The sequence below is a fragment of the Phalacrocorax carbo genome, chromosome 1 (genome assembly GCF_963921805.1).
Source record: "Phalacrocorax carbo chromosome 1, bPhaCar2.1, whole genome shotgun sequence".
Taxonomy (NCBI): domain Eukaryota; kingdom Metazoa; phylum Chordata; class Aves; order Suliformes; family Phalacrocoracidae; genus Phalacrocorax; species Phalacrocorax carbo.
In genome coordinates, this window is record NC_087513.1 from 199,748,156 (window position 1) to 199,775,658 (window position 27,503).

Below are 27,503 nucleotides of genomic sequence, written 5' to 3' on the forward strand. Positions count from 1 at the left end.
GCTGGTAGCCACCAGCTACACTTCTGGACAGAGAAGGGACAACATAGAAATCTCTTGGTCCAGTCAAGCAGGATTTGACCCCTTGTAAATCTTTGCAAACATTCCTCCCAGGCTACTCCTCAGAGGCTGGAAATAATCCTCTGGGGACATGGCCACTGGTGCCACCGGCTCTGCACGTTTCTGCTAGATTGAGGATGGGCCGAGGAACAGCCTGCATGGATCCATGTCTTCCGTTTGGCAGAGCCTCTCTTACGTTTAATAAAAAATAATTAACACCACTGCCAGTGCAGGGATTAGGATGGGTTTTCCATATTTGAGCTCAGGTCTTGCAGATGCAAAATCAGTCCCTTGCCTCCTTCCAGCAGTTTCTGCATCCTTGTCTTGCCAGCCACCAACTTCAATGACAAACTTGTTGTTTGCTTCAGGAGAGAAAGTAAAATGAACTTGGAGTGAGCTCAGGGGCTACGTTAGATGCTAATTAAATGCTGCTGTTGCCTACAGTAGCTCCAAAGCAAGGTCCTGCCTTGAATATTTTCAGACCATGACCAAATCTGCTTCATAGACAAAGAAACTTTCTGTTTTCTCTCCTGAATATAGACCACCTTTGAATAGCTTCTCATCTTTAACAATACAATGAATTATAACCCCTTCCTGACTCTGTGTAATTACTTTTGCAGTTGAATTGCATATGTATCAAGTGCAAATTCCTGAAAGAATAACAGATACAGAAACTACTCCTAAACAAAAGGTTCAGGCTGGTAAAATTAACCAGTACCTTTGCGGTTTCACTTCCATGCATACAGTTATGGTTGAAGTTTGCCAGAAAACAGCCAGGAGCTTTTCCCTCCTTCAAAAATATTTTTTTTCCACCAAATTCAGAATATGCATTTGCAAGGCCACAAATCAAGTGATGAGATAGTAATCAGTGGTGTCCCTGCTAATTTACAGATTTATTTTTGTCAGTGGATGATTATTGCTGAATTCTTGCAAAGCTAGAAGAAGTTTCAAAGCATTTCAGCACACAGCCTGACCTGAGCACACTTACCTCCTAATGCATCAATTTACACAGCACACATTTTTCTTTCCAAGAGCTCTTGTACAGCCCATCGCCACCAGGCTGTTGCTGCTGTTCAGCTCAACATATTAAAATGAGAAGTGTTATTTATGCAAAATTTGGTTTAGAAGATAGATTATTCTTTATAAGCTATAGAGAGAAAAAATTTCAAAGTGCTCTAAAGCGAACAAAAATGCTTTACCCCGTACATCAACCACCTCATTTTCTGGGACAGCACAGGCAGCCTCCAAGACGGCAGTAAAAGTCTGCAGCCCAATCCTGCCCAGTGCTTTACTCGTGCACAATTTGTCTCACTAAAATGGCTACAGGTCACCTCCAGAATGGGCTTACCTATGCTGAAAGCAGCCTGACAAAACCCATTCCTACACAGCTCATGCTCTTGAAGGCCAAAAAGACAGAGGATTTGTTGTACAAGAGAATTGTCCCGAAGTGTCCCAGCTGGGCACATCATCATCAGACCAGCTTTTGCATCCCTTTTTTGAAGACACATATGCATATAGCCCCATCATCACTGGTGGGGCAGGTCTCCACGATGCAGCAGTCCTCTGTACCTCTCAGCAATGGCAGCAGAGTGGCTTTAGCACACCCTTGCAGAGCTCCACCAGAGGTTTCTCACGGCTCTTCAGCTCTGAGGTTACTTTTCTTCACAAGAAACCTGAGATGAGAAAAAGGCTCTCCCAAGGTCTACCAACCCATCCTCCCTTCTCCCATCTCATGCAGGGATTAGCTACACAGACATTTTAAGAAACCAATGCCAATATATAAGATGACATCTGTAGCTGAAATCCTGCTGTCCCCTCCATCTGGGCCTCCTCACCATTGCTGATACAGCTGAACCTCTTCCCAGAAAACAAAAGTGATTCTCCAAAGCTTCCCCCAAGAGACCCTCTCTGGTTGTTTTTTCACAACTCTTTGGCTAAATATAGGTCCTTGAACACAGCTCCAACCAGTAAGCGCTGCTCAGTGTGAGCACAGGTGACAGGTCACAAGCTGGGGGATCATTTCTCTGCAGCTGGGCTCAAAAGTGAGGCTTTTTTTCAGAAACATCATCCCTGAGGCCACCTCTGCTCTTAGAAAACCAGCAGGACTTTTATTGCTGACCTTGAGGCAAAGGAAGTGCCAAACATTTCAAAGACCTGACCCAGTGACTTCCAGATGCTTCAAGCAGTACTTAAAACACTATTATAAATACATAGAGAGGTCCTCATTCATCCTGCCATTTTCAAACGAGGGTAGTAGGCTGGTGCCAGCAGTTATTCAGCCACTGATGTGAACAAGAGGGAATTAACAGCAGACTCTCCCAAGGCACACAACAAACCTGGTGTCTCTTTTTGGAACAAAAGCCAGAGGCACCTGCAGGATTCGCACCTAAAAGACCATTGCACCAAGACCTGGACTCTATTCCCAGCTCTGCCACTGACTCAGTGTTCACCTGGGGTCAACAACCCTGCTGCAAAACAGGATTCTTAAAACTCTCAGCAGAGGCTGTGCACTTTAATTAGCCGCAGCTGAATCCCAGACCGGCAAATCGCAGCTGAAACATTTATTTTTAATTGAAATGAGCCATGATAGACAGACTTTCATTAGTGTTCATACATAATACTAAAATTGCTCTTCATAGGGTAATCACCCATTAATCTGATCAAGATCATGGTTTTCTTAATGATGAGGAAACTCAATGCAACATTTTCAGTAAAGTGAAAAATTTCTCCTTTCTCCAAGTTGATAATTGTTCATTTCCATTCACTGTAATCTTTCTTACACTGCACATAACATTCTATTAAGAACTCACATCATTTTCTCAATGCTTGTCCAGAAGGCTCAGCATCAGCGTAGGGCACCACTGGTCCAGAGAGCACTTGTTGCACCAGGGGTGCGCTCGGTCTTGCAAAATAAAATCAGGACGTTCTCTCCACAGTTCTCACAGCAAACCAGAGACCACCCAAGGACAGTGGTCTTGCTGGATGGGACAGGAGTGCTAGGGAGCACATCTGCTCCTTCACTCATTAGCCTCTCCTCCACTGAACCTTACACACTTTTCAGATGACATATAATGGGCAACAGTGAGAGCTGGCAGTGCAGAGGTGATATGTTCCTCACTTCCAGCACACATGAACCATGATGAATCTGTTAAGTTTTATGTAGTTATAAAATAAACGCATTGATAACTAAAGACACTCACCACAGACAGCCAATTAACACTTTGCAGATGGTCCACGAATGCTGCCTGGACACAGACTCTGACCTTGAAGTATGCAAAGACTAACGTAGGGGAAAGGAGAGTGCATGACCCTGACCTAGGAGTCAGCAACTCCGTCTTTCAGAAAAGATCATCCTCACACAGCCACACATACACAGGAGCATCCTCTGCCCGGTACAGCCCACTGGTCCTCAGAGGGACCTCTCAGTCAAGCTTTGAGGGCTGTGCTTGGAAGGGGACATGGCAATTGCTCAGGGAACAAAACCAGACAGCCAAGAGGAGTGAAGGCAGTGGTAAACAGATGCCGGAGAGGGTGATAATCTGCCCCTTGGGCCTGACTGCCCAGTGAGCCTGCGGAGGTTTTGCCAATGGGAGGCTGTAGCAGATCAGGCATCTTGCAGGAACAAAATGGCTGTTACAGAGACCACTGCAACACACTGGGCAGAGCAGCTGCAGCTGGACGGGCCCGACTCGAGCTTCCTGCCAGCCCTCGGACTGCCGCCAGGCCCTCGCTGGGGAGGATCACAGGCATTTTGCCAGGCTGCTCCAGAGCAGGTATTGCCTGTCACATGGGCAGTAATGCGCAATAACACACAGCAGACTGGCCAAATGGGGAGGTAGGGGCTGAGAGGTTCAGGTAGGGACATATTTTAGATTATTTCCCATGGAGGATCAAACACTGAGCTTTGTACTTCCCTAATAAAACACTCAGCACATGAATTCATGGTGTTACTTGCTCCTGCAGAAGCTGTGGCTGCTGCAAACACATACATTAACTGAACATGGAATGGTTGCTAACATTGCTGCAGAGCTAAATAGACAAGCTCATATTGTCACTTAGTTGAGAAAACTGCCCCTCTTAATGCTCTATGACTTGACTGACAGAAAGACAATTTCAGTGTCTGTGCAGGCAGTCAGGAGTAGATGGGGAAAATGATGAATATTTACAATATGGAGGAGAATATTTAGGTGAGATATTGAATATTACCCACCAGAAATGAGAGTGTGAATTGTTGTTAAATGTTTAAGACCTTGTATTATCACAGAGTCATATTTTGAACAGTCAAAATAATTCTGAATAGCTAATGCAATGGAAGAGCTTATCTTAAGCACACAATCTTGCAAAACGGCATAGGTGTGCAATCATACTTGTCAAATAACCAGAGAGGATTCAATCAAATTTCAGAAGAGACCAAATGATTGCGCTGGCACTGGCTGCCATGGCAGCCCTGGGGGACAACTGCACATGCTCCTCCCCAAGCACGGGCAGTGCCCAGCTGCACCCGCAGGACAGGAACAGCCGCTGCAGAGCAGGCAACCCCTGACGGCCAGGAGAGGCCATCTCCCCACACACTTAAGCCCTGGGCAGGCAGGATGCCCCCAGCTCTACGGCAGTGACCCAGGACCAGGTTACGAGGTGTGGCAGCCAAATTGTCTCTGAGATAATCTGTCGTGAAGATGGGTGCTATAAGCCCATGTTGTGCTTCACTTACAAAGCCGAAATAGCCTGCTCTGCCAGACCCGTCCAGTGTGGCTGTGCTTCTCTGATGTTTTTTCCTGTAGGTGTCTTTAATAAGTGAGTCTCCATGAAGGAAACAGCATTATTTCCCATGGCCTGTGTAGCTGCAGGTTTTCCTTTTTGCAGTAAGGAAAGCTCTCAAAGAAGCTGCTGGATTTCAGCGCCGTCTCCGTGTTGTGCAGTAAAACGAGCTTGTGCTGGCCCGGGGGCTGCGGGCTCCGACCTCCCCACCAGAGCTGGGCAAGGTGAGTGGCCAAACCCACGCAAGCCACCTCTGAGGAGCCTGGCCAGACTTCAGGAGGCAGGAGAAGACACCAGCCACCTCCCACTCAAATGTCTCACCCCTTCTGGCTTTACTTTCCTTGGTGTTTTCTTACTCCTTGTCCTGCCAAGAGTCTCCCAGCGCTTGGTTTTTTTTTTTGTGCCATTTGTCTCTGTGCAGATCCCATACTGCTGCATTAATGCAGACACCACTGTTAGAGGCTTAGGCATCTTCCTGGTGCCCTCCTTTAGCAGAGCAATTCTATTATCCAGGTCCCACCAGGGTGGGACTGTGGCAGCTGCTCAGCCCTGGGTTTGCGGCAGGCCAAGATGACCGAGTCCTGTACCCCAATCCTTTGCTTCCACCATATGAAGCAGAAGATAGAAACGAGAACCTCAGATGCTTAGCATGGTAAACTCAGTGAGAAAAAAAGAGATCTTAATGCAGAATTTTACCCTCCCTTGATTTTATTTAGCAAGTTTCTGGAGAAGAGCTGCTCTTTTATAGGCAGGCAATTCTGCATCATAACAACTTGGTATTGTTTATGCTGAAATTAGGTGCTGAAGAAGCAAATCAGTTTGCAAAAAATGTATCAGCATGTACAAGAAGAGGCAGAAAGAGTAAATGGGCTTAATTAGTCACTAGACAAGGAACTAGATTAGTGCATTCTTCAATATAATTTTGAAATGCAAGCTTTTCATCCTACCCACAGCACTTGATTCCTTAGCTGGAGAACTTGCCTTGATAAAGATGACTGAACAGCTGCGTGGGTCAAGGACCATCTAGCCTAGCAGCTACAGACACAGAGCAGATGCTGGACAAAAGCATAGCCTGAGGGAAGGCAGCAGTGGAGCCTTTCCCCTGCATGCTGGGCTTCCACTGTGTGCTGATCCCTTGCAATCCCCTCCACTGGCTTTCTGCTAGGTGTAAGAATAGGAAAACAAATTTATGGAGGTTTTTTTTTTTTAGAAAAACACATTGTCAGTGAGGAGGTAGGCTTGAAAGAATGCTCCTGGCCCAGCCACTGACAGCTGACATCCTCATGTCACCTCGTCACTGCCTTACACCATAGCATGCAGGTTTGCCAAGGGGCATCAGCCAGAGTCCTGAGCCCCTGCCAAAGACTGTTTCTGTGCTGTGAGAGGGGAGGAAGGGTTTTGTCAAGAGGGTTCCAAAGACAAGCTTGATAGCTCCCTACAAGGCTATCGGATGTTCTTATCTTCCTGATGTAGGATGGAGAGATCTACAGATGAAAACCCCAAAAGTAGTCAGATAAAGGCAAATATAATGATATATCTCTTGGAGAAAGAAAGGGGCTCATGCACCACACAATGTTTCACAGAATCACAGAATGGTAGGGGTTGGAAGGGACCTGCAGAGATCATCTTGTCCAACACCCCTGCTTGAGCAGGGTCACCTAGAGCAGGGGGCACAGGAACACATCCAGGTGGGTTTTAAATATCTCTCCAGGGAAGGAGACTCCACAACCTCCCTGGGCAGCCTGTTCTACTGCTCTGGCACCCTCACAGGAAAGAAGTTTTTTCCCACATTTAGGTGGAACTTCCTGTGTTCCAGCTTGTGCCCATTGCCCCTTGTCCTGTCACTGGGCACCACTGAAAAGAGCCTAGTCTCGTCGTCCTGATACCCACCCTTCAGATATTTATAAGTATTGATAAGATCCTCCCTCAGTCTTCTCTTTTCCAGGCTCAGCATACCCAAGACTTTCCTCATATGGGAGATGCTCCAGTCCCCTGATCATCTTGGTAGCTCTCCGCTGGACTTGTGCAAGCAGTTCCACGTCCTTCTTAAACTGGGGGGCCCAAAACTGGACACAGTACTCCAAATGTGATCTCACCAGAGCAGAGTAGAGGGGGAGGATAACCTTCCTCAACCTGCTAGCCACACTCCTTTTAATGCAGCCCAGGACACCATTGGCCTTCTTGGCCACCAGGGCACAGTGCTGGCTCAGGGTCAGCTTGTCCACCAGCACTCCCAGGGCCTTCTCAACAGAGCTGCTTTCCAGTAGTTCAGCCCCCAGCCTGTACTGGTGCCTGGGGTTGTTCCTCCCCAGGGGCAGGACCCTGCACCTGCTTTTGTTGAATTTCATCATGTTCCCCTCAGCCCAGCTCTCCAGCCTGTCCAGGTCTCGCTGGATGGCAGCACAGCCTTCTGGTGTATCAGCCACTCCTCCCAGCTTGGTATCATCAGCGAACTTGCTGAGGTTACACTCTATCCCATCATCCAGGTCACTGATGAATATGTTGAACAGGACTGGACCCAGCACAGACCCCTGGGGAACACCACTAGTGACAGGCCTCCATCCAGACTCTGCTCCATTGGTCATGACCCTCTGAGTTCTGTTGTTGAGCCAGACTGTTTCAGACAGTGTTAGAATGAAACAGGATGTGCCATTTACCATGACCTGGGAATTGTGAGCAGGACATCTGGTTTCCCTTCAGGAACAGGATCCTGCAAGATGACTTGCAGTCATTTGAGTGTGTGATATTGTGTGGGATGACAGCAAATCATTTACTGAATTTCCAGCATTTCTCTGCACCCACTAATGACCATTTCAACCCAAACCAATCCTGTTAGGGTTGCACAGACACTCTATTTCATAAAAGGAAACCTAAATTATTGGGATGTTGGAAAAGGGTAACACTCACATGGGGAATGAAATCCCCCAACTAGATGATCAGATGCTTTCTGGTGGCAACAAGAGTCTCCACTACAAGGGTCCCTGTGGCACCATCTTTAGCTGAATCAGGAGAGACTTCTCAAACCACTGTTTTCCTCAGTTCTTGGCACCCAAGTTGGTCTTGGTCCTGTGACCATCCTTCCACGTGCATAATTCACTGCTATCGATGTACCTTAACTACATATGAAACATCCTTTAAATATCTTAACTATACACAAGACTGTCCTGTGCGACCATTTTTTGCAGAAACAGGTTCTATCAACTATTTATAAATGTCTTAAGTGCACACAACAGCCTAGGCAGGCCTCTGGGAATTTCACCCAAGATGTTAATGCAGGCATACAGACTGGACCGGACACAGCAGTTGTCATCTTGGGGCACTGTCCAGAATTACCACCTGCAGTTAAATACTGAATCATGAAGGTTCAGTCAATTTTCTTGTATAAGTCAGCCCATGGGCTCTAGCCACTCCATCACCTCATCGCTGCAGAGCGCAGCCTGGGGGTGCCTGAACCACCCAAGGAATCAACCACTTAATGCGCTGGCTGTGCATACCAGCACAGACCTGACACCCAACTTGATGGTCATGCTTGTCTTCTAACTTAAGCCCCATAACTCTTGTCAACTTAGGCAGAAATGGCTTTACAGAGGGTTTAAGAGACTTTTTACCACCTCACATGTTACTCATAAAAGAAGCTACCTATGAGAGAGCAGGGGTAACTGTAAGGCTTTAGCTGCTGTGTCAGTCTGCCCTGGGCGGGAAGCCAGGGCAGAGCTCACACTGGATCAGACCCAGGCCAAAGCCTACCCATGAGCAGCCCTTTTATTGACAAGTCAGGGCACCAATATGAAGCCCATCAGCAAGTTTCTGAGTGCAACTGAGCGTGTACTGGAGTAGTCTCACCTCATTGCTAGGGGAAATTATTCACATTAGTCTCTGCTTTAAGAAGGGAACACATAGTTATCTTAAAACCAAAACCAAATCCCAGTGTTTTCCACAAAGGCCTGGTAACATCTCCAATTAAACAAAAACTGTACTCAGGGCAGTGGCATCAAAAACCTGTAACCCTGCTGAGATGCAATTTTTAAGACATTTGCGGTAACTAGCAAGCTTAAATTAGTTCCTAAGCTGTATTCATTAGCTTTCACTTAGCTCATGGAACAAAAACAAGTTGCATTTCAGTATAATCAAATGTAGTTGGTGGGAAGCATCACACGAATATAGCCATTAAACATACACATTGGAAGAACCTTTTCACTACCTTATGAAGTAGAGGACAATGTGTATGAGATGGACTTGCAAAAAAAAAGAGCCAAATTCCATTTCACCTTAAGTGTGATAAGCTCAAGCACATCAACACTGGTAACAGCAAGTTCAGTTTACAGCCTATACTTACACAAAGTTTAATCAAAACGGCTTAGGTATAGCATCAGAGGGACAAGCTCTGCATGAGAGAGAGTATTTCTGTAGCCCCAGAGAGGCCATAGCCAGGAACATTATCTTCCTCCAGGATTCCATATGCGATTAGGAGAACAATGCTCATTAGCTTCCTCTTAATGGAGCTGAAATCTCAGCACGTCTACTTCTCAACTCGAAAGAATTTCAAAAACTGCTCAACAAAACTAATCTAGTTTAATTAAACTTATCTATATTTTATAGACAAAACACATCTCAGATGATGTGCAAAACTTATAGATAGGATCCTACCCAAGAGATTCTACTCCTGGGTAAATCTGCTAGCTGATAGTCCAGTGTAATTTAAGCAATCATTTTTACATGACTGAAACTGATGAATAGTTTTCTTTGCGAAAAACGGCTTCTGGCCAGACATGGACAAAAATAGGCAATGCACAAAGCATTCTTGGAACAGATCAACTTCTCACTACTGATTCAATCGTAACTGTACGTCCTAACAGGCCTGAAAAGAATCTTCTTCTGCATTAGGCTTTGTAATTCATTGATGTCCTTGACTGACTTATTTGCCTTTGAAGTTTGGGGAGTACTTAATTATGAAAGTGTTCACTTGGTATACACTAAAGCCTTGATAGCAATTTTTATGATTTACAAAGACAAGGACAATGCAATTTTCTGGCATATAGTTCCACCTTTTAAAGATAAAACTTGCAGATCCTTCTGAGAATAAAAAATTAATCTGAAAGGATGAGACTAAATTCAGAGAAGCTGCAAGCACCAGAGAACAGAGTAATAAAACAAAGAAATCTAACAATGTATGGTCCAAAAGTGAAGGTAGTAGTCTTTCCTTACTAGAACTATTGATTGGTAATTGTATTTCTCTTGGAGTTAAGATGTGTTCTGGATCTTCTAGCTTGAAGCATGCTGGGCACAAGGTTTGACTATGCTCTGCTCAAGGTCCCCATCAAATTAACAGCAAAAGCAGCTGCTGCATGAGAAAGTGCAACTGTCCTTCAGCTGCCTGTTATCAGCCCTCTGCCCACTTAGCAAAAATGGATGCCATAAGGATTAATCTGTTTTGGGACAGAATCAACTGGCTTAATTTAAACCTCAGGTTATTAGTCAGAGGAAGGTTACGGCTGGGGCAGTGATCTCCAGCATAAAAGCAGCAACATCCTGAACCACAGTGGCCAATTCTGCAGCAGCAACCTACCACAGCTGAGCATCCCCGCCACAAAGCGTACTCAATCTTTCACAAGAAATAACCATCAACCAGGTCAAACTAGAGTGTACCACGATAAGGAAAAATACCCATTTGCAACCTTTACGGAGATACATTTTCTTCTTCTGTTTTATATCAATTTTATCATATGTATCCAGGATTATAGGAACCCACAGGGTCACTCCAGTGTCTTCAGATCTTGTACTATTTTTTATAGTCTGAATTGAATGTTCTCTACCACAGCGCTCTGGTTTTTAACGTTCTGCTTCAGGCATTTCTTTCTTTTTTATGAATCTGGTCAGAGGGCAGGACATACCAGTTAATGTTCTAGCTTGACTAGTTGCAGGAGGAATAAAAATTGTTTTTTATTTCTAGTCATGTAATATTTAAAGGAAAATACCCATTTAAAATGTTAAATCTTAATTTGCAACCACTTATGTTAGAGCCTAAATTTCTTATACTCTTCACACAACTTAATGTGCTGCATCAATAAGGCCCTTATAAAGTGAACACCTAAGAGAAATTTCTATGATGCTGAGGCAGACAGTATCTTTGCAATGACATATTTTATATGCCTCATGAAAATACCGCAAGCTGTACAACTTCAGTAGCTAGCACATTTAGTGTCAGTCTACATAACTAATCTAAAGAACCCAAACTGTTCAATGCTATCATGAATTTTACCTGACTTCCAGTTTCCATCCAAAAGAGGCTTCAACAAATTGTAATAAATTATCCAGTAAACAAATGTCTTTATTATTTCGTGTGCAACAAAGAGAAAATTTGACTCTGAATAAAAGCCCACTAAACTATACTGTTATACAAATGCCTAATGTACATCTATGGAATTACCTGAATGTACTAGATTTAGTCTCAATGCTATATCCAGCTATAAATCAACACACTGGAACAATTCTTGCAGCAGAAGGAAACTAACTACTATTAATATAAAGTACAAATGCAAACTAATATGAAAATTCATTATTTAAAACAAGATTTCCTGCTTGGTGATTTAAGGATGTCTCCTGGCCAAGGGCCTTGGAAAATACTCACCACCATACTCAGACCTTGCTACCCCTCCTCCTAAAGGAGTTCCCAAAGGGGATTCTCCCTCCCCTCCTCATGGAGGGCTGCAGCCTATGGGGATGAGAAGAAGCCTGAAACCCATCCCAGGGTGCTCACAGCACGAGACACCACAGCATCTGAAGGTTAGGGTCCTACACAGAAGGCAGTGCAGACACCAAGCGAGAGGCTGCTCTTGCTAAATCACAAGCGATTTAAGAGTTGTGGATTCAGCTGCATAAAGTCAGCAATGAAGTCCTGGTTACAGGCAAGCCAAATGATTTCCACACTTCCATTTCTCCTGTGTAAAGCTGGGGTTATAACGCATGTGAAGTACAAAGTAGCAAAACCCTGGGATTTGTTCTGATGCTACAGCAGCACAGGCCATACCTGGGACCAGAAGAAAGGGAGACTGTGGGTGGCGTCCCCAGCTGGCCCCACTTCACCTGCCCATTAGCCCTGGGCACACAGGCCAGGTCTTTTGGCAGCAGGCTGAGAAGTCCACTGGTGTGAAATGCAAATGAGCTCCCTGGAAAACACCCTTCAGTAAGTCACTCCTTACATTTATGACAATAATAATTGCTTTGTGTGCTTTGCACTTCTTTTCTTACTCCAGAAGCACAGCTAAAAGCTGGGTTGGTGATGAGCCTCTTAAACCAGATCTATAGCTGATGGGAAAGATAACTCAGAACCGTAGCCATTGCCTCAAAATGCTGAATCCTGGCCTTTTTTTTGTCTTGTTCTTTCTAGCACAAGTAGCAGTTCCCTGTTCTTAGACACACTTATCGCATGGAGCATCTCCCTTAAGCCCCTTCCCTCTATTTTTTCACAAGGCTCTGTTCTTGTGGGAGTCACACTCTAGATATATGCATCCCCTCAAGGTCAGCCACATTTGAAGTTGATGGACAAACTTCGCAAGGATTCGAGAAACAATGGCTCTATATCAGACAACACAAATATATTAGAAACTCCATTATCCCCAAATACAAAAGTAAAGCACTTGAGAAATTATTTTACGCAGACAATGAAAACATCGTAAGAACAGAATTGCAGCACAATCCTTCCAATATACATAATTTAATTTTTAGTCTTACTGCTCACTGGGTAAGAATACTCCTTTTGCACCCCAGCATATGAATGAGAATATTCCAGTAAGAAATGGTAAATCTTTGGGGTTTTCACTTACTTACCCCAACAAACTATGTTCAACCTTCTCAGAGCAAAGACTTGTGTTGAGACATCAGGTGATGTCCAAGACAACTGATGACCACAAAGTACACTATGAATCTACAAATACCTCTGATTAAGATATATACACCACCGTATGTATTACCATCTACATCCAGCTCATCTTTGAATGTTGGTGCTCCTTGCACTGAAGTTTACCACCTACCTCCACGACTGCAGGAGCAGGACCTCTGTTATCCCAGTGCAGAGGCACTTGTTGACACCGCTCACCACATTCACTGCGGCCCTTCACATGATGGGGCCTATGCACAGTCACAACAGCATCATATTGGATCCTTCTTTGTTAACAGGTTCAGCAGCAGCACTATTCCCAGAGCACTGTATTTTTCAAGCCCTCTGTGGCACCGTAGACTAAACAACAGTGTGCAGCAGCTGCCAAGCAGGTCCCATCTTTCATGTTTAGCTGTTTGTGAAACTCGGTCATTTCTTCTTGTTCCACATTGTCAGGATGGAGCAGATGGCAGATGTGCTCTGCCTGTAATGTTGTTTTGATGATACCCTGCCTGCTGGCAGAACAGCAGAAGCAACATTTGGAGACAAGAATTTGCAGTATATTTTCAGTTTTGGATAACTGAGCTGAAAGATAGCATGGGGTACAGGGAGGGGAAGAAAGGCTTGTACGGAATTGGTGCTGAAAGATTCCTGTAACAAAAAAATGGAAAAAATGATATGGAAAAAAAAGGAATATTTACTTTAATATCGTCTTCATGTAGGTGATGGGAAGACCAAACAGATAGAACTTTTTGAGAAAATGTGTACTTTATGATTTGCTGAAGGGAAGCAACAGGGGAAAGCCCTCAGGCAGTTGTACCTACTCGGTGTTTTACTTCCTACTTTGCCATATAAACTTCACTAAGACATGGATGGGCCTGCCGAAAACAGACAATCATCACTTTACATGCCTCTTCGCTGTCAAGAAACTTGTGCCAGCAAACAAAACAACAGAAGTTCCCGCTCTCCTTCTTTTTCTCGCACAGCAGCCTGCCCTTTGCCTAACTCATTCCAGAGATGTGTAAAACTCAGCAGTTTTCATCATTCTCCATATTACCTGCATGGGTTTACCATGCTTTTTTCTGAACAATCTGCCAATATTCTTGAGGGGGCAGTCAAGAATGCAAGCAAGACAATAGTGAATTTGGCTCATAGCTGGCATTTAGGCGCAAGTGAGAGAAGAAAATCTGCTTAAATAACTAAGAATTTGGCATTGTATTAATATTTTGTTTTGCTTCAGAGAGAATGCCCGCTTCTTCCCTTCCCCGGGAAAGGACTCGCATAACATATATCTTGTTGCTGTTCAGCAAAGTGCAGCAGTTATGGGTAAGCATGCACAAAATCTGCAATAAACAGCCATGATTCAATGGGATGAAACTTGAAAATATACGCAAAAATAAATTATTTTTCTTCATCATATTTGATCATAACAAAAAAGGAGTAGCTCACTTCCAGCTGTAAGTCTGCCACAAAAGCTACCTTGTGACCAATCTTACCAGGCAGTGTTATGCTCTACCTTTTTGTGGCATCAGAGTTCTGATTCATATAGGATTCAAATGCAAGATTCAGAGTTTTAGCTTCTAAAAGTGGTTTTCTGAATTGCCTAACATCAGTGACAGAATCAGAATAGAAATGATAAATAGTAATAAAAAGGATAAATAAATGCCTTCAAAACAAAGCTGTAAGAGCCACCAGAAGTTTACATAAAAGCTTCAGAAATCTTTATTAAAATATTTTTAATATGTGCATGATACACAGAAGAAAAAAAAATGCATTTTATTTTTAAGTAATATGATTTGAGATGCCAACAGTATTTTTTCTTTAATAATTTTAGTACACATTTGTTTTCTAACATATCAGACCTGACACAGTCAAGAAAGGAGCATCCTGTTTTTATTTAAAGCAAGATTGAAATGAAAAAAGATAACTGCTTCAAAACTTGGAGATTTTAAATTATGCATGTGTTATTGTAAAATGACATCTGGGGATTTAGGTTGGAAAGTTGGTTTAGAAAGCCTTACGAATCAAACTAAATATTGTCTATAATCTATAAGCCAATCTAAGGCAATCCCACTGCACGTGGAACTCATTTATCTACATCCACTGGTACCCAGCTGTCCAGATGCCAAATTCATCTTGTTTTGACTGCTGACAAAATTGTGAAGAAGTCCCAGAGAAGAAAACCTGCAGAAAAATAATTAGCTGTGACTGTTGAGCAGATGTAGCACAAGCTCTTCATCCTCTGCCAGAGAAAGCCCAGTATCTAATGGCAAATAGGAGTCCTCCTCTTGGCTGAATTTTGCCTTCTTTCTTTTCAGTGGCATTTCTTCTGCTGCGTTACTGTTGCTATAGCTTCTTTTCTTTCTTCCACTCTTCTCCTCAAGTTCACTGCAGAAACAAATCAGTTGGTCTTTTTAACTACTGTGGTAATCAATAATATCATGTAATCAAACAATTCATTTGAAGCAAGGCAAATTTATGTCAAGATAAGACCAAACAGAATTACAATTCAGAAGGGTGAAACAATAGAAGCTGATGAACTCTGAATGTCTAAATTAGAACTCCTTTAAGGCTGAGGTGGTGGTGGATGCTCTGCTGTCTTAATTGATTACAGTATATCAAGATATTGCTATCAGCCTTATCTAATATCTGCTGCCTTGTAGAGTGACAGACAACTTGACCAAACTGATTTAGTGATGTGTCAGTGGACCTTGACAGGCTTTCAAGATCTTGTCTAAAATAAATATGCAACAAAAATAAAAAGATGAGAACTGTCATTTCATTGGCAAATCCTAAACTTAATACAGTTTTGATTTGGGTCCATCTCATTCAGGCCATTCTTTCTTCCCCTTTTCTCAGAAGCTTTCCTTGGAAGCTATTAACCACCTCTTTGCCACGACAGAAAGAGAAAAACCCAAACCCCATTATTTTCCCTGGTGAATTCCTATTGTTTCTGTTGCTTTTCTCAAGACTTGAACAAATTGCCCTTTGCAGCCTTCAATGTGGAAGCAATGGCTCTCTGTTTTAATACTTTAACTTCTATCACAAGGCCACATGACAGCAACAGGAAGAAAGCCCAAGCTTTCATGTGTCTTCACATGGGTTTTGTGCATAACATAGAAAATATGCTATAAATCATCTAATATCAAAATAATCTAATCTAACAAAATATCTTCTAAGGCATAATATCCATGTGCAGGTTATAGAGAGCTGGCTGTCCTACGCTGTAGGGTAGAATGAGAATTCATACTACAAAAGGCAAAATGCAACCCTTCGCACCCAACCACTTTCTCCAAACAACTTAACTGAAACAAAGAGCGTTCTCAGTTTTTCATGTTTGTATTTTAAAATAATACATTAAAAAATAGGAACTTCAAAGACAACTTTCCCACAGCATTCTCCTGGAGAAGCTGGAGGCTCATGGCTTAGACAGGTGTACTCTTTGCTGGGTAGAAAACTGGCTGGACGGCTGAGCCCAGAGAGTGGTGGTGAATGGAGTCACATCCAGTGGGCGGCCGGTCACAAGTGGTGTTGCCCAGGGCTCATTACAGTGCTCAAGACGAAGGAGTAAGTTGAGACCTGATGGCCTTGCACCGGACTGCAGTTGTGTGACATGCCAATAATGGTGCCAACTCCTGCCTACTCATTACAGCACAGAGAGAGGAGGGAAATGCTATGAGAAACACCTTGCATTTCCACAATTAAAAAAAAATGAAACACCCTACATTTATATTGTCCTTCCCTGCCTATCCAAATGAGTTAGCGTAAAGCAACCTGATCTAGTGAGAGATGTCCCTGTCCATGGGAGGGGGGTTGGACAAGATGATCTTTCAAGGTCCCTTCCAACCCAAACCATTCTGTGATTCTATGAACAGTTGATGACTGCGCACCAAATACTTTTCCTAAAATTGGGACATTTTAAAGGATATAGCAACTTTGCCAGCTTTGAGCTGTCATTTGCACGGGGGTGGCTTTTCAGTTCTTGCTACAGGGTTTATTTTATTTCTTTTCCTGGGAAAAGACTCTCTATTTCTCTCTGCAGTGCTTAAGATATTGCATAAATGCTGAAGCTATACTGACAGTACATGAAAATACTCCAAAGCACTAAGAATTCTTGCTTTTCCAAGTAGCCAGTGTGGGTTTGGGCTGGAGTTTCATGGTGTTCACTTTGATCAGGACAGACTATGGGGTTCACTTTAAAAGTGTAAGGCTGAAACCTCATTAAATAAAAACATTTTAGCTCATTTGTGAAAGAGCCAATTATTTCCAGTTTTCATTCATCATTGACTAATGCTTCATCTAGGACATGAGTTCAAAACATCTTAGCAATTAAAACAATACAGAAAACTCACAAGTTCTGAAATAGCAGACTTTAAATACCAAAATTATATATATATAAAAAAATATATATAAATATATATATTTATATATATATAAATATATACTTTTTTTTCAGAGGCCCATAGGCCTAGATGTCTGTAAGGTATAATATTTAAATACAAAACACATTCAGGAGGAACTGAGAGATATCTAATTTTTTCCACAAACAAAAGCACATCAACACAATTATGACTAATTTGCATCATAAGCTTTGTGGGAAGATTATGCTAGATCAAGCTGTTTCTTATTATTACTAGGGGATCACGGTGCTTGATTAGTAGTGCATACAAAAGATGTACCTACACGTTAGCAGGTGTATTTTCACACTAATTTGACCCTGTAAGCTGGAGAGGTGAATAAGGAGGAACGTATAACACAGGAAGCAGGAGCAAAGCCACCGAGCAATGGAGAGAGCTAAAGGCTTGTGTTTTCATGATGCACAAAAAGTAGAAGCAAAACAGTATTTGATAAAGAAAACTTAGGAAGAAAAGCAGAATGTCAGGTGGAATGTGCCAATAAGATGTTCATAAATTCGAGATGTAAAGAGAAGACAGACAGTGCCTGTCCATAGAATGGTTTGCGTTGGAAGGGACCTTTAAAGATCATCTAGTCCAACCCATAACCCTGTTCCTGCAGGACTGATTTTTACCAGCGGTAGTTTGGGTGGAGTGGAGAGGGGCTATACTGCTCTAGAGAAGCAGTGAGAGGTAGCTTTTACCAAGGGTGAAAGTGGCACTTTTAGAAGGAAGCTGGAAAATCACCAGGACACATGTCTGGCATCTTGATGCCAAGAGGTATCCTGTACCCCATCTGGGTGCTTCTCCTTAACTGTTTGGACAAAAAGCTCTTTGGAGGAGGTGCAATAGGTATAATTCTCAGGTGCGCATGAAAAAGGGCGGCTATACCGGGATGACTTCTGCACTTACCGTGGAATGAATTCCTCCTCAGTCTCCACTGACCAAAGGCCTGTCATCCCACCCTACAGAGCCAATCTTTTTATCACTGATCACTTCCCATGGACATAAATGGTCCCTTACTCTTCACAAACACACAGACTGTTGCACTGCCAGATGGTGTCCACAAATAGTCAAAACAAAATAAAGTTATTCTAAGGCAAACTATTTTATAACAGAACAACGTAGTTAGAAAGCAACCCCACAACTCAAATCCAAACCAAAGCTCATGCATCTCTTTGTCTTCTATTTATAACACTTAAAAAGCAGCATGTGCAGCTGGATTACAATTCTTTCCTTTTACCATCAGTGCAATTTAGCTTTTCAACCGCCTGAACAACCTGCGCAGCCTGAAGCTGCCTGATGGAAGGATTTACTGGGATGGGCTGTGTTTACACAGGAGAGGAGGTACTAACAGCCGACTATCAACAGGCACAGTAATTTCTGTGGTCACCATTTACACAGCTGTAACAACAAAAGAAAGTGCTATCATTTGATAGGTAATGTTTATTACTCAAACACTAAAGCACAGTTTATGAATCCTGTCCCTTATATCAGTGCCAGCATATATGAGTGGCATCTGGGCAACAGTGGATCTAGCAACGACCCTGACAGCTATAACAAAAAACTCTCTCAATTTATCTACTTAAAAAACCCAAACCCAACCAAAACACACACACCCCCCAGAAAAAACCCCAAAACCCAACAAAAAACCCAAACCAACCAACCAACCAACAAAACCTCACGTGTGTTTTGAGGTGATACCTGGAAAAAATTTAAATAAAGGAAAGCTTTTAATTGTTAGTATTTAACTCAGTTCTGGGCTTCAAGGTATGTCTTGACAAGCTGTAAGGTTTAGATTTTAAGTGCTTGAGAGTCAGCCATTTGAAATGTGCAGCCACACAGCCAAGTTGCTGTTGTTTAAACAACACAGTATTGTGAGATCTCTAGACAGACTCTGCTTCAGTTAACATTTATCAGAGCTTGCTTTGGAGCCTAGGTTTACCAGCACTGCTCTGGAAACAAACTGCCCTTGCCACTGAATTGCAGGCCACGAGTCAAGTTTGTAGGCTGCAATATAGCACACATGAGCTCTTTCCCAAAGAAATGTACAGGAGTAATGAATGAATCTGCTAATAAAATACAGTTCAGAAAAGTTAGGAATAATTTATCCCATAAATATTGGCATTTTGCTAATCAAACTTGCTGTGCCACAAGCCTTTTTCCATGTAATAAATTTTAATTCACCAGGCCATGGCAGCAATCCTAATGAAGATTAATTACTGCAGTCCCTTCCATAAAGCACAGTGCAGCTTCTTTCTTACTTGCTGTCAGAATGCTACAGCACATAAAAATGGTAATGAAAATATATCGTGTTGTGTTATTTCCCTCACTGGCCATTCCGCTGATGTAAATCAAAACAGCTCTAAAACTAGATTTGTAAAAAACAATTGCAGGAAGAGGGATGAATAATCTACTTGTAATGAAATACCACTGTAATAGTACTAAAAGCAAAATATAAGTCTGTCTTGGAGCTGAAGTACCGTAATCTGGAACAAGAAAAAGTATTTAAATGAAAACCAGACCAGCAAGACTGTATGCTTAATACTTCTTATTATTGCATGGGACGTATACAGAAGGCTTGATGAGAAAAAGAGCTCAAACCAGCCATCAGCATCGTGTTTCTGTTCTGAGGGTCACTTTTACTTTCTAAAGGCTCTATTGGACAAGTGGCAGTGGACTCAAACCGTATGTCTGAAGATGTAACAGCACTTTTCTTCCCCATTCCTGTCACAAACATTGCTGACTATAAAGCAGCAGTACCTGACCCAGCCCTGGACCACTGGGGTTTCCATTCAATGTGTATGGGCTAAGTAATATTAGCTTATCTTTACACACCAGTCTGAAACCTGAAATCATTCAGGGGTTGATTCTCATACAGATCAAATATCAGTGCTCTGGGTTAAAACTGCTCCAGCTGGAGGTGACCATGGCTTCAATCAAACCATTTTGATTTGCAGTATGCCCCTCTGTCAGAGGCTTAACCTTCTCTGAAATGCGCTGCTGCCTTTGGAGATGCTGCTAACAACCAACCTAACCCTCACATCCATTCACTCCTCAGCTTCACCTGACACCAACGTTCTTCAAATCTGTTCCTCTCCTTTTCTTTTTTGTCACCACTATCATCCTCCAGATGTTGACAATTAATTTCTGAAATACAGAATTTCAATAAATACTCATCCCATTTCTCCTTCATTCATGTAGACCCTTGCTGATGACATACTTTTTTTTTTTTTTTTTAAATTTTATTTCTGTAGCTGACAAGTTTACAGGAAACACAGGAAGGATCTAGTCTGACCTACAGAGCATAGATTACCAAATTTCTCCTAGTGAAATTTTACCATCAGGTCCAATTCATACAGTGAGCTAGAGCATAACTATTATAAAGACTTCCATGGCGTAAGAATATCACATCTCTGTTAACTGCAATTCAACATCTCAATCTCCAGTTTTGCAGCTAAATAGCACGATTAAGTCCTTAAACAGAGACTTTTTACAATGTTTGTCTTACAGTGCTTTTCTGGCCATCACAACATTAAGTTTTGGCCTTCACAAAGACACTGATACAGCATGAATAACACACCTTTGAGGGAGTACCCTGATTTGAAGATGAACCATCTTAAAAGACAGTGTAATGTCAACTGCATCAAGAATCACATAAAACTTAGCAGGTCAACATCAGCATCCTGGTATATGAAGGAGGTATACGAAACTACAATTTGCCCATAATTTTCATAAATAAAGCAAGGTACACAACCAAGCAGCACTGACTGCTGACTTGCACACCTGTCAGCTGGTGACTGGCCATAAAATCACAAACAAAACAGTACCAGAACTAAGGCATTTCTCCTTTCCCCTCATGTCCAAGATCTCTTCCATGCTGATCTAAGAGTTAATGCGATCAGTAGCACCTATTAAAGATTTAAAGAGGGTAACGATAAGGTCAGTCGTAACTTTGTTCTTCCTCAACACTTTTATTTAAAGAGGTTGAGGGATTAGAAATATCAAAAACTCAGTTTGACTGCAAAATTAATATTTAATAAATCCAGCTGCTTTTCTTCCACCCTATTCGATACACTTAAATTTTTCTCCTCATTAACAACTTACATTGATAACCTTAAACCAAATATGATGAATGTTGCTAGATATACAAAAATTAATCTAATATTACATGCTTGGAGACATTAATTACTCTGCTTGTAGAGGTATGGCTGGAAGGGAATTTTATTCAAAGGCAAATTTAACTCATGATTTGTATAGTTCCCCCAATTTAAAAAAAGATGCTGGGGGGAGGGAGAAAAGATTAGCAATGTTTTTGACTTCTTATACTATGGACAAATGGTCTACCTTTAAAGATTGTTGAAGTAAGATACCCTAGGTGTTACATGCTTGCTTTGAATTATCCCTTTTAGAAGCATTTTTTCTCCTTATAGGAAGTAGCAGCTAGTGTAGCCCAACATATTACTATTTTAATCCAACACTTTGAGCAAAATCTCTGAATTTTGGAAATATAAAAGAGAATAGAGTTGTATTTTCTAATCTCTCAACCTAATTTCACTGTGTACTACTCTTGGCTGATTTTTGTTAAAATCATTATGTCAATATTTCCCAGCCCCATGAGCTCATCATACTCATCATACAATGCAGTGACAGCTCTAAGAGAGGTGCATGAAGCATGAGTGCTGATTTAACAGAGACCCCTCCTTCCCAATGGCAGCAAGATTTCTTGCCTCTTCTCATATTTATTCTTCTTGACCTCCCAGATCCCCATCATCTTCCCTCCTCCTTCCATGCATACATCCCCTCCATCTCTTTCCTCCCTCATGCAAAATCAATACCATTTCTCCATGGCCTTATGCTCACCACCAGGCTCTTCAGCTACCACTTTCCTTTACCCATATGCTTATTTGTCATTCAAATTCTCTTCCTTTTCTTGATTTCCTCATTTTCCAGCCCTAAATTAAATTCCTGCACTGCATCTTCCTCTTTCAGTTGTGCCTCTGCTTTCACAAAAGCCTCCTAAGGGGTGCTCAGAGCACCTCACAAGTCTCCAGACATACCTGCCTTTAAGCTTACTTCAGAGCTAGAGAAGAGACCAATACATTTTTCACACATTTACACCTGAAAGAAATGCGCCTTCATGAACATTGCCCACTGGAAACAGTCCTTGGCCTGTCCTGTCACAATAAATATGCTGGGACATTGCCCAGAAGAGCTCTAGTTGGCACCATACAAAGTCACAGCAGTTGTGGACAATACAAACAATCATGTGCCAGTACTTAAACCTGCATCCTGGCCAAATCCATTTAGCCCGTAAAGACATGACTGATGTTCCCTAGGCAGGCCCAAGCCAGGATGGGATTAACTGCCACATGCTGCGCTGCACACCGGAGCCATCAAAGGCTCTTAATTTTGACACACTCCTTTCAGGCACGCCCAGAAGTGTAATTTTGTCCTGGTCCCTGTCATCATCCAAATCTATCACACTGTCACCCACTGCTCTTGCCCTTGTGAGCATCCCACAGTTTTTTACTGTCCTCTTCCTTTTCCATACCTGCCCTGGCTGTCCTCACCACTCACTTCAATTTAATTACTTTCCTTAGCAATGACTGACAAATCCATTCCCAGCCTGTCCCCAGCTATAATGTAATACTGGTGTCTCTGCTATCTGCTTCTGGAAATCAGCGTTGACAATAAACTCAAAATTGTGTTTTTTATGTTGCAGGTTTATCTGTAGTACTCTTCCCATCAGAGCAGTGCCTAAACTGATGTGGCTCTTCTAGACAGCTCTGCATTTCAGGTCTAGCTAGGCTGTTTGAATCTGCTCTCTGAGTCCTTGTTAACTCCCATTCAGCTTAGATGCTGGAGAAGAACTTGAAGCAGTTTGACTCACTTTCCAAATTTCAGTCCTCTGGCCTCTTAACAAAGGCTGAATACATCTACTGTCCATTGCCCTAGTCCTCCAGCAAACACAGACAAGAGCGAAAAGCAGGAAAGTATTCAGTCTGATTGTGTAAAGATGGAAAAAATCAACAAAAACCTTTAAAAATCCCCTTGGAGGAAGTCAAGGACCTTTCCTATTATTAAAAAGTGAACCAAAATTCAGGGCAAACAGCTGAGACCAGTACTGTGTCCTGAAGTTGACAGAAGCTGGTTATGAAGCTTCAAGTGATGGCAGTTGAAGTAACATGTTTGTTACCCCAAGAATGTCTTGTTCCTGGCCAGGGAAAGCTTAAACCCCTGAACTGATACCAAAAAAGTGACACAGCCAGATTATAACCCCCAGAGCACTAAATGGACATGACAGATCTACACATACATTTTACTTAAGGAAGCAAATCTGAATTGTAACTTTGCAGTCATAAAATGAATGCCAAGAAAAAAGTAACTCTAAGTCAGCAGGGTTTGCATGGAAAGAATGTGCCAATGTTGCCTGTGAAAATCATAACAAAATTATGTTTTAACAGTTTCTTTGCAAGACCACCTTTTAAAGAACTGAATAATGTTGAGTGTTTAAATGGCCATCAACTACATTTTTGAACACCGATGATCTCAAATCCATATATCATCCTAAAGAAATTATAATACGAAATGTGTTTTATCTGAAGAGGCTTGGCATCTCCTATTCAAAATCTGAAATATTATTTTTAGACAAATTAGCTTCCACACATGACTAAGTTCCAAAGACCAAATAACATCCAACCTTCCAAATAAATGATCCTTTTCCAGGCTCAAGGCAAAATTCATAATTTTTTAAAAAAATTGTAATTGGTAAAACCCTCCTAGATTTTAATGTGTATTACAAATACAGTGATACAATGTAGATAGCAGTGTACAAAGGAAAACGTTCTAACATTTCACTTTGTTCAAAAGTCACCTCCAAACATAGTCCAAACAACATATTTAAGGTACACTTAGTAAATTAAAACCTGACAAGCCTTAATATATGGCAGAAAAACATCCATATCTCAACTCCAGTTAAATAGGGGGGAGGGGAGGGAGAGAATTTTTTGCTCAAAGTTACTCTCTTCACCCAAATTACATTCAAGACTAATCTCCTTGGGATAACTGAAATACTGTAGATATTAAAGTACCAAGAAAACATTCCCTGAAAAATTATTCCCTGAAAAAGTAACTCAAGTAAGGACAAGTTCACTAAAATGGAAACCTAAAAATATTTTTTAAAAATCAGTTACCACCACATGTGATTACTTGTCATTTCAAAGTGAATGCTATCTGTGTAGTGAATGGAGCACTCAGTGGGCCCTCTTGGTTCCTGAATTTTGTTCCCAGACCTGTGTCACTACCATGGTAATAGGACAAGTTACTACATGACTCATCATTCCTGCCTAGGAAAATCACACTGACCTCCTTTGTAAAATGTTTTCAGTTTGAAAAACTGAAAAAACTGAGGAAAATACTTTGTCAGAAATTATTACTAAACTCCTGTTTTCCTTTTTTTTATGTTCTTTCTTTTCCAACCTGCTTCATAGAAGGGGAAATGACCAAGGACCTATGCCTTCTTAGAACCTTAGCTCTCCTTGAAAGCAGACACACTGACTCCCAGAGGCCAGATCAGCCACTGACTACCACTGCCAAACACCTGTCCTTATCTGTCAACTTTATTCTTAAAGCTTAGCTAATCTTGAGTCTAGCTGACATCTTTGGGGAAAGGATCAATACAAAAAGTGATGTATGATTACATTAAAAAGACATAAGTGACCTCCCCTAGATAAAATGGTCACTTGATACTCAAAGTAAACTAAACAAAATTCCCAATTTTGAACTGACTGATCCAATAACTTTTTCAAAATACTTGTTAGTAGTTATGCTACAAAACATCGTATTCTCAAGGCAGCTAAGCCTACCTAAGGCTGCAAGTTGAAATAATGCAAAATCTTGTTTAAAAAATGCAGCACTAAACCGCTACCTTTTTCCTACAGGAACTATGCAACAATTTAGCAGTAATTAGGAAATGTCTGAGGTAATTAAATATTTAATAGGTAGTGTTGTGGCACTAGGTTCCCTATACTTGGTTGCTGGTAACTCCTTCCCAGCTCAGTTGTCCATCAGCTTAGTGGATTCCAGGAATCTGTCCTTCAGCAGCAACATATACACCAATAAACAAGACAAGCGCTGCTCAGTCTCTAACTACTTACCAAAGCCTTACTTCAGACTTTCTCAATAAACTCTTGGGTTTCACTACAAGCAATGTACAAATATCACCAGAGGATGCATTTATCAAATATGGACAGATACATTTCAACTCTAGTAACATGTGAAAAGCAGCCTACAAATCCTCCTATACAGCGCTCTCCAATAAATACTGGATCTTAAACTTCGTTAAAAGATAACTTCTTTAACAAATTATGCTGCTTCCCCCACCAAAAGCTGATGAGCAGAGTCATGCAGTCATAAATACAGAAAAAGCTGAAAGAATCTTGTTTAAGAATGATGAGTCTCATTTTCTGCTTGTTTTTAGGAAGCTGTATTGATGTTTACACAGCTTTTTCATTCCTTTTACATGGAGTGGAGATACTGTATCAGCTTAGGGAAGTGAAAAAACAGAAGGAACTATAATTGAATTATAGTTACCCTCTTTCTCCCCCTTCCACAAATAAGGAACAATTTACTGCTGCTCAGAAAAAGCAATGCAGTTCCCCTATCCTTGTCAGTTCTTTTGACCAACACACTGGTGAACAGCCTACAGGGACATGGTCACCAGCCTCTTAACTTAGGGCTATCCAGTCTTTAAATCCATCTCCCAACACCCACTCCTACATACTGCCTTCACAACGTGCAGTAACACAGGGCTAGGGACAATTTAGCCACTAGGATTTAGCTGATTCAGGCATGAAAATCAAGAGATTTATTAACCTAGACATCTAGAAGAGAGCAAAATAAAGATCTATACTCCCATTTAAGTGTCAGGATCATGTTTCTGAATCTGTTACATGATAGGCTGTTTGTCAGAAACACACAGATGGGCTTCTTGTTGTGGTTAAGCCAATGACAAAAACCACACATGATTTCATGCAGTATCCCCTAGTCTTCCTACAGTACGTGCTGAAGAAATACAGTATGTTGCCATCAATTACGGATCCTCATCCCCACCCTGTGCTTTTCTATTAAACTACAAGAAACAAAATCTTCATGTTTATATAATTAAAAACACTGTTCTAAATTAAGAAGTTTAACATTGCTAATTTTATTATATATTTACTTCTAACTCAGATTCCACTTCATTTGTAGTGTTGAAGACTCTGAGCAACATTGAATCATAAAATTTATCAAGTTTCACCATGCACAAATTTAATATAGCACAGGTACAGAGGGCTCATGCAAATCCTCATTGACTTCAACATTTTTCCTTTCAAACAGAACCTGTAATGGGACAGTAGAGAAATGTATTTCTGAAACACATGAAACCTCCAGGGAATCAGTCAGGATTTTTGCATGTGGAAAGAGTCTCTCCAAGATCCCTTCAAGACTGACTCAAAATTCTTTTTCATACAGCTTCACAAAAGAAAATAATAGCCTTTAGCACAGATTTCTGTTCAGCACTTACCTCGCAAACAAACTTAAATACTGAGTCCCAGGAGCAAGAGGGTGACTGTAAAATGAGTTCCTAACATCAAAACAAAACAGTTTCCTAAAAAACATGAACATTTCAAAATGAACATGGAAGACATGTACTTACCTATAGCTGTCTTTGCTTTCTGAATCCTGCTCTTCATCAGAATCTTTGTATTTATCAGGATCTGGAAGAGTACTTGGATCAAACTCTTCTTCACTTCCACTGTGAGCCAGAAAGGCCACTGTTTCCTCTTCAGCCTGTCAGGTGGCAGATGGAGAGTTACAAGACAAGCAAACAAGTGCACGTTACTTGCCACAACTCCATTAATAGGGATACCATAACAAAAACCAATGCCCTACCACAGTCAAAGGACCCTGCTATTATAACCAGGAAAATGGAATAATTTCTGTCATCATCAGTGCTCTACTCCAAGGCTGTTTGTTAAAGGTCGAAGAAATATTATTCAAAAAGGAAGCACAAGGATTTACGTTCAAATTCTACCTTCCCAATGTTGTCATCTTAAATCTACCAAATCTGAGATAGATTTAGGCAGCAACTAATCAACAGTCATCTGAGAGCGAGTGTTTAAGTAATAGGAAGCTTTACTGTCTCTCAGAAACATACTGGCAAAGAGGTATTGAGCTTGTGGACACATTAATCAGTGCTGCAAAGTGTATTTCATTAAATACTCTGATTTAAAACTCATCCAGGTGTCCTTGCAGTTAAAAAATCACAATGCTACTATAGCTGAACTAACTGCTCTAAGGGATTTCAGCCATCCACCATATGTGATGCATGTTCTTCAGGCTTCCACCCAGACCCTCTCATCCTCCTTCTCTGG

At 41.6% G+C, this 27,503-nt stretch overlaps 1 protein-coding gene across 1 annotated transcript in view; it reads right to left on the bottom strand.

The window, feature by feature from the left end:
- Nucleotides 1–14,389: 14,389 nt before the first annotated feature.
- The window catches only part of DDX10 (DEAD-box helicase 10), a 199,245-nt gene continuing 186,131 nt past the window's right edge, over nucleotides 14,390–27,503 (bottom strand). The window contains exons 17-18 of the mRNA XM_064441237.1: nucleotides 26,786–26,919; nucleotides 14,390–15,079 (exon numbers count right to left, since the gene is read on the bottom strand). Coding sequence (XP_064297307.1) covers nucleotides 14,890–15,079; nucleotides 26,786–26,919 — 324 coding nt within the window. The 3' untranslated portion in view covers nucleotides 14,390–14,889. The remainder of the gene's footprint in view (nucleotides 15,080–26,785; nucleotides 26,920–27,503) is intronic.